The sequence below is a fragment of the Nicrophorus vespilloides genome, unplaced genomic scaffold (genome assembly GCF_001412225.1).
Source record: "Nicrophorus vespilloides isolate i.1.1-1 unplaced genomic scaffold, Nicve_v1.0, whole genome shotgun sequence".
Lineage (NCBI taxonomy): Eukaryota > Metazoa > Arthropoda > Insecta > Coleoptera > Silphidae > Nicrophorus > Nicrophorus vespilloides.
The window spans coordinates 76,015-90,865 of record NW_017099815.1 but is presented as its reverse complement, the minus strand read 5'-3'; the positions used below and the strand labels follow the sequence as shown (position 1 = coordinate 90,865).

Here is a 14,851-nt window from a genome sequence, read left to right as displayed (position 1 = left end):
ACGTAATTGACAATTCCCAACTTTTGTTATTTGACATTTTTGGCAGCTCGTAACAAATTAACGGGTTACAACACAAAGCTGCTACTGGACTCTTTAGATAGGTAGGACTTTCAGCTTTAATTTGAGTATAAGATAATCTAATTAGCTTACGCAAATGTCGACTAATTTAACAAAAGGCGAAGACTTAGAAAAGACGTTATTTCTCAATTACGTAATTGACATTTTTGACAGCTTGCAACAAATTAACGGGTTATAACACAAAGCTACCAGTGGATTCTTTAGATAGGTAAAACTTTCAGCTTCAATTTGAGTATAAGATAATCTAATTAGCTTATGCGAATGTCGAGAAATTTAACAAATGGTGAAGACTTAGAGAAGACGTTATTTCTCAATTACGTAATTGACAGTTCGCAACTTTTCTTATTTGACATTTTTGACAGCTCGTAACAAAGTAGCGGCTTACAACACAAAGCTACAACTGGACTCTTTCGATAGGTAAGACTTTCTGCTTTAATTTGAGTATACAATAATCTAATTAGCTTATGCGAATGTCGAGTAATTTAACAAATGGTGAAGACTTAGAGAAAACGTCATTTCTCAATTACAAAATTGACAATTTGCAACTTTTGTTATTTGACATTTTTGACAGCTCGTAACAAATTAACGAGTTTCAACAGAAAGCTACCAGTGGAATCTTTAGATAGGTAGGACTTTTAGTTTTAAGTTGAGTATAATATATTCTAATTAACTTACGCAAATGTTGAGTAATTTAACAAATGGTCAAGACTTAGAGAAAACATTATTTCTCAATTACGTAATTGACAATTCGCAACTTTTCTTATTTAACATTTTTGACAGCTCGTAACAAATTAACGAGTTACAACACAAAGCTACACTCTTCAGATGGGTAGGACTTTCAGCTTTAATTTGAGTATAAAATGATCTAATTAGCTTACGCGAATGTCGAGTAATTTAACAAAAGGTGAAGGCTTATTCTCAATTACGTAATTGATAATTCGCAACTTTTGTTATTTGACATTTTTGAACGCTCGTAACAAATTAACGGGTAACAACACATAGCTACCTACCATTGGACTCTTTAATTTGTATATAAGATAATCTAATTAGCTTACGCGATTTTTGATCAATTTAACAAAAGGTGAAGACTTAGAAAAACGTTATTTCTCAAAAACTCGAAAAAAAATAGTTTTTCCATTATATAAAATCTAATAATTGCAATATTTTCAATTATTCGTGCATTAATTGTAATTCGTACATTTCGCTTGATGAATTTATAGTTCCAGGTAAAACATTATTTATGGACGTGCGAAATTAGAATTTAATGGAACGGATTCGCGAAAATTCAGGTGTAAAATATAGTTGTGATAAATTGGAATTTGCAGCGCACAGGTACGCAGCATCCAAAGTCCAGTTAATGCGTGCACATCAATTGATTGAAACTAATGCGAGATTTCGTTGATAAATTGATGATATTTATGAAATAATCTGCAAACTAATTGCGTATTTATTGTTAAAAAAATAGATAGATTTTCAGCTCAAAGTTTCAGAACTAATTAATTTTGTATTACATTATTAAAATGTAATAATTTGGAATATTAAAGAGATTTATAATAGTTTTATTTGAAAAAATCCAATTAAAAATAATTCTAGTAAATAAATTTTAAAAAAATATTTCTTACAAATTGAAAATATTTTCAAATATTTCAATGAATAATAAAATTTATAATTGTAATTATTTTTATTTTACAGTAAATTTCATAAACGCATATAAAATGAGTAAAAATTACAAAAAAATCGAAATTTTAAAAATAAATTCATGTGGAAAAATTTAAAAAAATATTTTTTCTAAATTGAAAAACTATTCTAATATTTCCATGAATAATGATATTTATAATTGTAATTAGTTTATATTTACAACAAATTTCATAAATCCCTTTGAAATAATTAAAAAAAATTTAAATTTCTAAATTTATTTCTCACAAATTGAATAATATTTATAATTTTCTTTCAAGGAATTATCATAAATCCATAAAAAAATAATATGAAACATGGGATGCAGTTTGTTTTTGTTCTTTTCCACAGCATCCTGAACCGGATGATAGATAGTAGAAATTGGACGGAGAGAAGTTGAGGAGAAGTTTCTGCATCGCACGATTAATTATCAGAACACCAATGAATAATAGTTTGCGCAAACTTCGCAAAACGTCGACGATGCACTTCCAAAACTTACAACCGACATCAACTCAAGATACATGTAACTTTTAAAACAATTTAAACATTTAATGATAAAAAAAACAAACAAACATATAAACTCAATTTCTATCAACAATTATTTAAAATCAACATGAATATTATTAAAAAAAAGTTATTACATCTATACAAAATTGTACGACATTTGTTTAAAATTGTAATAAGTATAATAGTTGCATCATAAAACGTATAATAGTTTGAGAATTTATGTTTCTGTCCGAAATAAAATGCGATTTCAAATCAATTTTCATGAACAAAAAATTGCGATTTCCTTCGCAGAAAGACGTAAACATTTAATGCATCTGCCATTGAAACGTTTCCTCATCAACTCGAACATTTTATGCCCATTCCGTGCCGAGCGAAATGCCCTTATTTATTTACAATTGTTTCGAACGTTTTCCATCCTCAGACACAACAGAAAATTTAATACACGTATACATATATATATAAAAACTTTTATCATCATCACGTAATGCAATTGTTTATGGCTTCAGAACAAATATAAAAACTTTTCCGACCCGTAAATTCGTTTATGTAGATTCATATATACGCACTATAAAATAAAATATGAAACTAGAAATGAGAATATATAAGTAAAGTATAAATAACATTATATAATGCTAACTTCGAACTGTGAGATCGTTAGAGAGAATTTGAAGTGCAAGGAACAAAGCAGCAATATTCTTGGATAATGGGTTTTGGTGTTATTGGATGCAGTTAGTGCGGATCGGAATTCACGCATCCCTGTCGAACTTCCAAGTGCACAAGTGTGTATTGCAAAAAAAAAATGTGTAGGAAAACGTGCTCCAATTTCCACGTTGTCTATCCTGAAGCCACGAACTCAATCTCGGATCCCGGAGGTCGACTCGTCGGAGGTACATCGGAATCGCTTCACAATTAAATAAGATTTACGACATCCCTATTGAGGTTGGCTTTATTAAATCTGAGACATCTTTCTCATTGTTATTTCAAACTGTAAAATAAAAAAGTAATAAATCCTTCCAAATTCAAAGAGTATTCCTAATTGTAACAGTGAGAGTGCATATTAAGAAAATAATGTATTTATTTAGGTTATGTCAGTTGATGTCAATATTAGTTATAGATTAGGTTAGGAAGAATCGCACAATAGCACGGTTCCGTTCCAGCCGTGGTTCCTTTTGAAGGTTTCCATTCCTCTATAAAAAAAAGTTAGGAAAGTTAGGTTAAGTTGGAAAAGTTAGGTTAAGTTGGAAAAGTTAGGTTAAGTTGGAAGTGTCGAACTAATGTGGCTAAACGGCACGCAAGTACTTACAGATGTGTAGGAGCTCTACGAGTGTTCATCAGATTATGAGAGATTATAATGATTATAACGATTATAACTTCTAAACGCACAATGGTGCAACGCAGAAAGAGGTACAGACATAGGTTAGGTTAGGTCAGTGGTCGGCAAATTTATTAGCCAAAGAAGCAAATATGAACATTACAACTATTTAATAAAAAATTGAGAGTCAAATCTGCTTGTTTAATAAACTTTTATTACTCTAAATAAAACTAAATTTCATACTTAATAAATATTTATTAATGCGAACAATGTGCTTGCATCTCCTTGGAAAGTTTGAATAAGTCAGGTTTGTATGTTGTTGTCCTTGGATATTTGTAACAGAGCCAAAAGGAGCCAAAGAGACACATGCGGCTCTGGAGCCGCACTTTGCCGACCACTGGGTTAAGTTAAGACATGTTTAGATTAGGATGTTATATTTAAATGAAATTGTAGTATTTTGTTTAGATTAGCTTAGGATTAGATTAGGATATTATATCTAATTACTTAATGGTATTTCTGTTTATCTATTTTAGAACTTTAGTTAAGGTATTAAAGACAATTTATTAATTACTGAAATTAACTGTCAAATAGCAATTAAGTATTTAGTATCTCTTGGATTTTAATTTGTAGATAGGGTATGAAGTGCTTCGCGATATGCTTCGAAGTTATGAAATCGAAGTGACTGAATTTGATTGACGTATTCGTTGGAATCACTTGCATACTCTTCTTCCGTGTCCTCAAATTATTGAATAAAGTTAAAACGTCCTGAAAATTAATGAATGTATGAAAATTATCTATGACTAATATACTAAAAAAAAATAAATATACATACTGTATCAACGGCGAGCGTATCTGCAAGTCCATAAAACATATGTACAGGTAAAGTGATTTTAGTCACGTCGTATACAGGTGGGATGAAACTGCCGTAGATTCTGAAATTATCTAAACCGTAATCGTACTTTTGGAAACGACCGCCCTTCAACAGGATTTGACTGTAATGAGCCAAACCCTTCGTCGTTACAGGTGCTGGTAAATTGGAAAAGTAGATTGGTACGTCTTCCTAAAAAAAAAATACACAAATCTTAATCTTAATTTACAGGTTTAATTTTGTTGTTTTATTTCATCACAAAATTTGAATTTTATAATGAAACTATTGGAGTATTTTATTTCACACCAACATTTAGAAACATTTGCAAATACGTCAATGTCAAATTTTTAAATGTAATTATTGAATTCGAATAAATAAATAAATCTGTAATGATAACGTAAGTAATATGATTTAATTTATTAGTTGATTTTTTTAATTGATTGAAGAAGAAAACAAGAAAACTTTTATAGATTTTGTATTAATTTGTATAATAATTGACGCTCGCCAATAGATGGCGTATTAATAATTTGACGTTGTCATCGCAATACGTCAACGTCAAATGCGTTTGAGATGTATCAATTTGTGGTGGACATTACGCAACAGGAATACAATTTAACAAAGTCCTAAGTAAACTGTGCTTTCGATATTAAGCGGAAACGTTATTGATCTGCGGAAGACTAACAGTTTGCGTTCCAATACTCACATATGATTGCTCCGTACTCTGACCACCGATTAGGTACCAGAAACCCAAGCAAATTCCTATCAACGGAAACGATAGACATGGCTTCAGATTTTCCGCAGGTTTTTGGTTGTTCACGACGTAAATTCCAATCGTATTCAAAAACGTCTATTAGAGATAAAACTGTTAGTTAATTGGAAAGATGATGTAAATATACAAGAACTGTCAATCGAATTGATATTGTGTCTTGTTAATTAGTAATATTACATTAATTGGTTTAATTATTGGAACCATCAGGAATAATGGTGATTTGAGTTCACTGAGGAAGGCTATTGGAGCTACGGAGATGATGCCTTTGATGTGTTTGTTGGCGTGAGCAGCTTTCTCGGTTGCGTAAATGTACGAAGCTGTGGTTCCCATCGAATGTCCAATGTAAACTATCTCTCCGAGCTGTCCGGTGATGTTAGCGACGTGCTCCAAACTGGCAGGAAGATCGTAAACGCCCATCTCGTGAAAACTGATTAAACAATAGCATCGAACATCTAAAACTGTTTACCCAAAATTCCAATAATTCTTCGATCCCAGCTTCTTGTTGACGTGACGGTCCGAGTTGGCAGTCCCTCTGGCGTTCGCCATCCAAACGTCATAATCCAAATCGGCCAACAAGAATGCTTTGACATTGACAGATGACAGATAAATGACAAGAAAAGTCTAATTTCATACCGATCGAGCGACGACCGAAAGTGATCCACTGCACCGAATCAGCAGCCATACCGTGATGAAGAAACACCACCTTCCTGTGAGCAACGAACGTGGGCTTCTTGGAAATCCTGAACATGTTCAGGATATATCCATCTTCCGTAGTCACCGTATGCGTTTGCAGGTAATACCCATGGTTAGCTATTATCGATTCCTTCATAACAAATATTTATGCAACATCGAATACTTAAAATTATCTTACTGGAGAAGCGTAGATGTCGGGATTGTACCAGCAATTATTGTTGACCAGGATTGTAGCGTAATCCAATAGATTGCTGCAGACGTTATCCCCGAGTCTACCATCAACCAAACTGAAAACGTAAAAAAAAGCACCGAGGACCAGCAACATTTTAACCAAAACTGAATACCGGTTTCAACCATATTTATAGTCGACGCGAATTGTCGATTTGCATTAAATTGGCGTTAAAAACGTACCGAGATAACGGTTTTATTATAAATAACCAAGAAATAAGCCGTGACACGTATTTCCTTTGAGTATCCTTGGATTTAACTTTGGGAACAGTATTATCGACGCGCAATGCATTCGCAGATAACTTTGACGTTTCGCAAATTAATGCGGATCGCGCTCGAAACCGGGTTACTTAATCGGAACATTCAATTGTTTCTTATTATTTTTATAGTTTTTATTTGATACAATGTTTTTTGTTATCATATTGTTCTACAATTTACTTTAAACTGTTTTACTTCAAATGATAATTATTATTTTGATTGATTTTTTTTGTTGTGTTATTTGCAAATATACACAGATTACTTAAAGGAAATAAAGTATGTTTAACACATTGACGACGGCATGACCCACCGCTGAGTCATTAATTATAAATAATAGTTTTGTTGCTATGTACGCCACTGATTTTAAGTCAATTACTAACATCAAACGCCAATACATTTCTTATACATATTTTAATAATTCTTGAAGCAATTTAGAACAATACGTGATATTGTGACATAATTGCAGCTTCTCAGCTCCTAAGTAATCGAAGCGCAACGGCATTGAAAATACAATATGAATATAATAAGCAGATATTATCTCTGTTTCTAAAAAACATTGCTAATTTATTCAAATACAATACAAGCTTACAACTTGAACATGCACAAGATGATATATTCGACTTGAAAAGAAATTGCAATGATCAATTATTGTTATTTCTTATTATAAAACCTATAGCACCTTTTCTGCGTTTCAATAAAATTCGAACCCTGTTGTGTATATTTATTGAATATAACAAAAATAAAATAGGATCATTCAATAATAGAAATATTTATTTATTTTTATGGACATCTTCAAAACATTTGATACACAGTGTCGGTTGATTATAACACTGTGCGCAATATGAAACTACTATTTTTGCTTTTTAGCGGCAGTTGCACTACCTTCCCGTAAAGATATTGTTTTATAACATTCTCTACATCGCTTTCTTGCCTGTCTTGCTGTACCAGAGTACGTTTCAATGAAATGTTTTTGATTTGCTTGCATCTCCGTATCGTCGTCATCCATTAGTTTATCAATATTTTTTTCTCGAAATTTTAACAAATCATATTTTTCGCCAGATCCCCAGTTTTTATGTATATACCAAGCATTTGCAATTGACGTCCCACAAATTAATTCTATTATAATTTTTTTATACCACTTAACACTTCTTCGTAAACGGTTATAATACGATGTTATCTGATCAGAAACATCAACACCTTTTTTTGAATTATTATAATCAAAAACAGCATCAGGCTTCAGTTTTCCGCTCTTTCCTTCAATTGTAGCATACATATGTTTGTTGCTGGTCGTTAACATGCAAACTGGCCTTTTATCAGTCCATTTTAGAAATTTTACCCCATTTCGGTTCATCAAGCTTAAAATGGCTCCTCGTTTTTGTTTTTGTTTTGCTTCCACAGGTAAAAAATTTCTATTAAGTTTTACAGTACCACATAGGAATGTTGACTTTTTTAGTAATTCTTCTGCTAAAGGTACACTTGTATAAAAACTGTCTGTAAATAATGTACGCCCTTCATATAATACGTCGTCTACTAATCTCATTACAACGTCATGAGAATGTCCTTTGTTAATAGTTTCACCATTTTTTCCTGCATACACTTCTAGGTTGTAAGTATAGCCACCAGGAAAACATAATTTGTATAATTTGATTCCATATTTGTATCGTTTGCCAGGAATGTACTAACGAAAACTAAGGCGACCTCGCCATGGTATCATGCTTTCATCTATAACAACATATTTTCCAGGTTTTACAACACTTTTAAATGTACTAATAATTTGGTCCAAAATATTTTTGAATTTATTCAAACGATTTTCGTTTATGGCGGTGGTATTGTCGCTGAAGTTCAAATATTTTAAAATATTCAAAAACCGATCACGTTTCATAGCCATTTTTATACGTAAGTTGGTGTACATATTATTATCGGACCAATATAATTTAATTTCTGGAACTTGCGTTATGCCCATGATGAGCAAAATTCCAATATTTTTTTTCATTTCCGCTATACTGACGGGTTTCCAAGACTGCTGATGTTTTCTAGTTTTAAATTTTGAACCATCGTTACTTTCCACTTCGGATTGGATTGCGTTAAAAACAATTTATAAAGAAAAAATGGATCATTCGAATCTATATTCATATCGATTAATGTCATACCTCTTTTCCGTAATAGGTATCCATTCTCTATTATTAGAAATTTCTTGTAAATGGTTATTTTCATCATAAGTACCCTCGTCTTCGATAACACTAACTCATCTCTTCTGAAGAGGAACGAAAGCCAACGAGAACATTGTGTTGATTTAAAACTTATAGATTATTCCGAAGAACTATCGGCATTTTCATTAAAATTCATATTTATTATCAAAATAGATATTATCTTCCAGCTGAAACAACAATTGCAATTGCGGCAGAAATAACTCCTACATTTCAAAGGGGGATTGAAAAAAAAGATATGAAATGGTAGAAAGGCTCGATGCTCAGTCGATGTATATTTTTTTCTACGGTGCAACACTAAATTTTAGAGAAAACCCTCGACTTGTAGGAGTATTTCAAAAAGGAGTATTAAAAAATATAAGATTTTTTTTCTTACCAGAAACAATATCTTTGCTTCGATTGCTTAGGAGCTGAGCAGCGGCAGGTAGAATTGAATGAAAATTTCAATATTTTTCAGACAATTGTTATAAATTGCTTCAATATCATTAAAAATGTATAAGAAATTTAAACGTTTAAGGGTTATAATTGACGTAAAATATTTGACGTTTCACTCAGTCCATAGGCGTCCACAAAAAATTTTCTGAGGGCAGGCAACCCGAAAAGCGCCGTCCTTAACTTGTTAAATAATAATAAAAAAAGAATGTTTGTAAAAATATAATAAATTTTATAATTTACAATATGCAAATTTTAGTCAAATTAATAGATAATTGATCCACAGCACAAATCTTGCGTCTGATTGAACGATTGAAACGCCTGGTGCCGTCAAATGTGATGAAATTATACTTCTTCGTACGTTTCGGCAATTGACGATCCTAGAATCTGGCCGAGCTGCTTCTTGAAGCGATTCATATTGAACTGAGGTTGCTGAAGATATGTCAGGCCAGAGGGCACGAACGTTGTTTTCATGAAATCAACGCTCGTCGAAACCTCTTCCAAATCGTTATAAAGCGCTTTTAAATCCATTAACAACTTCTCCTGTTCATCGGTCTTCTCAGTCTTCTCCAGATTATCCAAACTAAAATGTCTTTTCTTCATGACATCTTTTAAAGAATTCCTTAACAAATCCTGAACCTGCTTAGAGCCTGAAAGGCTCCCAAAAGTACTTTCCATAAAAACGACGTCCTCTAACTTCATGAAGCTTAAGAATGTGTCGTTATCTCCATTCAAGTATCTTTTAGCCTCTTCCACATAGATCGATGAACCGTCTGCGGCTTTTATCTTACGTACTAAGTATTCGGTTAAATCGATGAAGCGGTCCTGAAAGTTGGCGTATTCGCGTTTCTTGATGTTGAACAGTTGCGTCAGGTCGTTGATTTTCAATTTCACGTTGTGCTTCAGATTATTATTTATCGGATCTTTGTGCGATTTATATAAACTGTCAAGTGTTTGCTGGATGTACGATGAGAACATCCGATAGGTTTCCTCCAGTTCGGGCAACTTGTTGCCGAAACCCGAACAAGACTTGAAATTTAGTTTGACGTACTTCGTGACGACTTTGCAATCGCATTCGAACGATTGGAACTTTACAATTCTTTTAATAATTGTGTTGAAGTCTTTCATCATCATCTCCAATTTGCACATCTCCAATTTCTCTCCGCACCTAATCAGACGTTCACATTCAAGAATCAACTAAAAAATACAAACAATTCATTAAAACGTAACAATGTAAACCAATAGATTATTTACGCTTAACGTCGTTTCTACATCGGTTCTTTGCTCGAATGGACAAATCATTCTCATAGGTAGTTGGTGGAAAGTCAGCAAGTGCGAGTAAACGTCGAGGAGACGAGGCATAATTGCTTTCAACATATTGAAACAAAGTTATATAAAATTAGCTTTGAAATGCTTCAAAACAAGTTATCTTCCTAAATCGAGATACTTTTTTAAATTATGATTATACTTTTTTTTTTTCAATAAATATTTTGATTTTTTTATTCAAATCTTGTGAATTTAGTACGGTTTACAAAGATTAAAAGAAACAAAATGTTATTTGAACACAATGAAAAAACAAAATAATCTAAAAGATAATACAAACAAATATTTAGTATATAATATAAATAATTCGTTTTAAAGTCATTCAATAGCAGTAAGTTTATTTCTGTAAATAACGTATCAAAAAAAAATCTTACTGTTCCATAATGTCTCTCCTGAAGACAAATTGCAATAACAATAGTAACAATGAGAAGAAACTAATCTCTCCTTTGAACAGATTCTTCGTAAAATCCTGCTGCTCCTTCGTCTCTTCAATCTTCTTCAACGCCTTAACGCCTCTTCTTCATGCAATCTCTAAACTAAATCCTTATTAGAGTCGATACTCTAAAGATCACTATAATAATATTGTTTTTAAAACTTTCTCTGCTCATCGGAGAGTTGTTCTTCATTCAAATTATAACTGCTTTCGTTTATGACATCTCTCAATAAATCCCTGAACAAATCCTGAACCTGCTTAGCGGATGAAATGTGCCCTTCTTATAAATTCGTCAGGAATCTTAAGAAAATATCTGCCACGTAGAATTAACGTTTGGGTTCATCGAAGTTGGCGTATTCGCGTCTCTTGATGCTGAATATTTGCATCGGTTTGATGATTTTCAACTTCTCGTTGAGCCTCAGATTTAGATGATTTTTATGCGACTCATTTAAACCATTGGATTGGAAATACTAGGTCGCGATTCAGAAAACTCCGACACGAGTTTGTTTTTAGTTTTATTTAAAGTTTTCGGATGAATTGATGGTGTTCTAAATGTGATCGCTTCACTTCACTGCGAGATAGCTTTATCAGGTTTAACGAATTTCTGTCTTTTATTTTTTTTTTGAATTCGGCTTTTTGTATTGTATTAAAAATATATTTTCAATATTCTTTTCAACCTAATTATTTCAATATCCATTGTACAGTTTGTTTATAGTTCATGTAATAATGAAAGAATTTGTTGATAAAAAAAAATAGAAATTATCTTTATAACTATACGTGGATAAGTAATTTTATTGGTGATCTTTAACCCTTTTTAACAATTCATTATGATTATAAAAATATCTTTATCTTTTTCTTATTTATGTGTGATTTTTTGTTCAATAAATATTTTGATCATTTATATATCGAAATTATTAAATTGTATCCTTTTATGCAGAAAAATTGTTAAAGTCATGCGAATACAGCAATACCTGCTTCGAACAGTGCGGATTTACTGTCTATGGAACGATTATTCAAGTTTAAAGGAAATTTGAAGAAATCAAAACAAAATCTGATAATTAATCTGATAAGTAATTTTATTGGTGATCTTTAACCCTTTTTAACAATTCATTATGATTATAAAAATATCTTTATCTTTTTCTTATTTATGTGTGATTTTTTGTTCAATAAATATTTTGATCATTTATATATCGAAATTATTAAATTGTATCCTTTTATGCAGAAAAATTGTTAAAATCATACGAATACAGCAATACCTGCTTCGAACAGTGCGGATTTACTGTCTATGGAACGGTTATTCAAGCTTAAAGAAAATTTGAAGTAATCAAAACAAAATCTGATAATTAATGTTTTTGATACAAATATAGTTTGAAACTCCTCGATTAGTTCGGTTTCAAACGGACTATTGCTTTTTTTTTGTAATTATTTGTTGGTGTTTAGACTTTTTGTTAAAATTAATTAATAGTTTTCTTTATTTAGTTATGTGTGATATATTTTTTTTAAATAAACATCTATATAATTTCTTATTTACATTAAATTGTTGTATGTTGTTATTGCAGAGACCTCACAATTATGCGAATATAGTAATACTTGATTGGAATGGTGCAGATTTACTATAGTACGTAAAATTAAAATTGGTAAAATAGTATAAATATTGAAAGTAAAACATATGTACAAATTCCATGCAAGCAAGTGAGATCAAAATTATTTGGCTGTTTGAAAATCTTGCAGGTAGATTGAGATCTTAGAAGATTTTGAAATGCTCCTCCATATTCATAGACTAATTAGTCTACTTCTTCATAGTCTCCATCGACTTCATCCTCGTCATCGTCTTTATATTCGTCATCCTATTCAGTCTCTTCATCTTCTTCATTCTCTTCATCATTTTTATTGCATGCATCGCATCCATCACATACATAGCATTCTTCGCACCCATTGCATTCTTCGCATTCAACGTATTCATCTTCTGTTTCTGTTTCTTCTTCATCTTTTTCTTCATTTTCTTCTTCTTTCTCCTCTTCTTCTCTTTCTTCTTCTTCATTTTCTTCTTCTTTCTCCTCTTCTTCTCTTTCTTCTTCTTCATTTTCTTCTTCTGTCTCCTCATCTTCTATCTCTTCTTCTCTTTCTTCTTCTTTTTTTTCTTCTTCATTTTGTACTTCATTGTACCCTTCGATAAATGGCCTCCCTGTAATCTTGCTGATCATTTCCTTGCTTCTGTCTACACTAACCTGCAATTTATGAAAATATTGGATGCAAGAGATCACCTGCAAGTATTTGACGCTTTCCAGAACATCTTCCAAATCGCTATAATACGTTTTTAAGTCCATCTTCAACTTCTTCTGCTCATCGGTAAGTTCGACGGTCTTCTCAGCCACCTCAAGATTATCTAATTTGTATCCTCTTTTGATCAGAACATGTCTTAACGAATTCCTGGCCATATTCTGAACCTCCTTAGTGGATGACCCGCATCTAAACGTCTTTTCCAAGAACTCGGTGTCATGTGCATTCAGGAAGCTTAAGAAAGTGTCGCTTTCACCGTCCAAATAGTTGACAACCTCTTTCATGTAGAACGAACGTTTGTGATCATCCATTTGCAGCTTACTTTCTAAATACCGTAATAAACGATCGAAGTGCTTATCGAAGTGTACGAAATCGAGTCTTATATTACTGAACATATTCTCCATGTCGATGTATCTTAACTTCTTATTGAGTTTCAAATCCTTATTTATCGGATCCATGTGCGACACATAGACACTATGCACATATTCTTGGATAGATGACAACGCTTTCCCAGAGGCTTCCTCCAATTGGGGCAAGTTGTTGGCGATACCGTCACGAGCCTTCATGTTCAAATAAATATACCTCATAGTGTCTTGACAATCACACTCGAATGATTTGAACTTATCAATTCTCCTTTGAGTCTTTCCTATCTCAATCTTCATGACCTCCAAATTGAACATCTCAATTTTCTCCCCGTACGTAATCTCATGTTCGCACTCATCAATCAACTAAAACAAAATATAGAAAAATTATTAAATAATATGTAACAACAAACCATTAGATTGATTACCTTTAAAGCCGTATTTAGATCCTCACTTTTCAGGTACGGACGCAGCTTATCCTGAGATTGACGGTTTAACTTCAGCAAAAACGAGTAATTTTGTAGGAGACTGGCGATGATTGGAATAAACATATTGAAAAAAAATATGTAAAATAAGTGAAACTTTACGAAAGAAGTTGGATGCTTCTGAAAGAGATCTGCTCCTGCAATGATATCTTCAGAGTCTCTCTACCATCATCAGTTCACCCCCACCTTGCAAATTTACACCTAAACCTGGTGATCGCTACCATTGGTCCAAATTTTCTATGTTTCCTCCCTACATTGTATTGGACCCCAAAAAAGGTTTATCTACCTCTTACTATTATTAGTAGAATTTAGGTAATTTTGAGAAAACTAAATATTCTATAATTTCCAGAAATAGACATAAACGTCGCATTCTTAATGGTACCAGATGTTTTCTAATAGTCCGCATTTTTACAAATGTATTGGCCGCATAATAAAAATATATTAATACCATACTTTAGTCTTAATATTGAAAATAAATTGAAAATAATTGACTTCAAAATTTCTTGTAATATCTAAAGAATGATTTGGGAAAAAAACGAAATACTTAAATACCACGCATAGTGCGGTTTCGATCAGTCCGGATTTACCGGATTTTAATTAAACAAAATACAAAGGAATTAGTTTACAAAAATTATATTTTATATATAAATTATACTTTTTATTCTTCATGTAATTCCTCGATTAGTACGGTTTCAATGAGTGCGGTATAGTGGCGTTACAGAATTATGCGCTTTATAATTATTAGGTGGCCAATTGTAACAGTTGGTTATTAGAAATTCAGGAATACATTTAAATTTAATGCTAAAAGTTTTTGTGTGTAAATATTCAAAGAATATTTTCTATATTAATTTCAATTTAATTATTTCTCTTTCCATTAGACAGTTTGATTATAGTTGACGTCAAAATTTCTTGTAATATCTAAAGAATGATTTGGAAAAAAAA

General features: G+C 31.9%; 2 protein-coding genes across 4 annotated transcripts; both read right to left on the bottom strand.

Moving 5' to 3' along the window:
• Positions 1-4,093: 4,093 nt before the first annotated feature.
• Positions 4,094-6,226, bottom strand: LOC108565677 (lipase 3-like). Its single transcript, XM_017925253.1, has 7 exons — positions 6,080-6,226; positions 5,842-6,031; positions 5,675-5,789; positions 5,386-5,635; positions 5,143-5,286; positions 4,404-4,631; positions 4,094-4,336 (listed from the first exon to the last, which is right to left on the bottom strand). The coding sequence occupies exons 1-7, from the start codon at positions 6,224-6,226 to the stop codon at positions 4,166-4,168; spliced, it is 1,245 nt and encodes a 414-aa protein (XP_017780742.1). The 3' UTR covers positions 4,094-4,165.
• A 3,009-nt stretch (positions 6,227-9,235) lies between these two features.
• Positions 9,236-11,344, bottom strand: LOC108565685. 3 transcript variants are annotated; one of them, XM_017925260.1, is made up of 3 exons: positions 10,724-11,344; positions 10,281-10,401; positions 9,236-10,223 (listed from the first exon to the last, which is right to left on the bottom strand). In XM_017925260.1, exons 1-3 carry the CDS (start codon positions 10,729-10,731, stop codon positions 9,372-9,374), a joined length of 981 nt encoding a protein of 326 aa, XP_017780749.1. In that variant the 5' UTR covers positions 10,732-11,344; the 3' UTR covers positions 9,236-9,371. The 3 variants fall into 3 exon arrangements, with proteins under 3 accessions (XP_017780749.1, XP_017780751.1, XP_017780752.1); XM_017925262.1 differs by having other exon boundaries at positions 10,281-10,397; XM_017925263.1 differs by having other exon boundaries at positions 10,281-10,393.
• Positions 11,345-14,851: the final 3,507 nt, after the last annotated feature.

What these genes read in the sequence shown, in the direction of transcription:
- LOC108565685 (XM_017925260.1), bottom strand. An exon ending in ATGTAGAAACGACGTTAAGC is followed by an intron (nt 10,224 to 10,280) that starts GTAAATAATCTA and finishes TGTATTTTTTAG; the next exon opens with TTGATTCTTGAATGTGAACG.
- LOC108565677 (XM_017925253.1), bottom strand. Translation starts at nt 6,226, where the DNA reads ATGTTGCTGGTCCTCGGTGCTTTTTTTTACGTTTTCAGTTTGGTTGAT. An exon ending in CCGACATCTACGCTTCTCCA is followed by an intron (nt 6,032 to 6,079) that starts GTAAGATAATTT and finishes TTTGTTATGAAG; the next exon opens with GAATCGATAATAGCTAACCA. An exon ending in AGAGTACGGAGCAATCATAT is followed by an intron (nt 4,632 to 5,142) that starts GTGAGTATTGGA and finishes TTTTTTTTTTAG; the next exon opens with GAAGACGTACCAATCTACTT.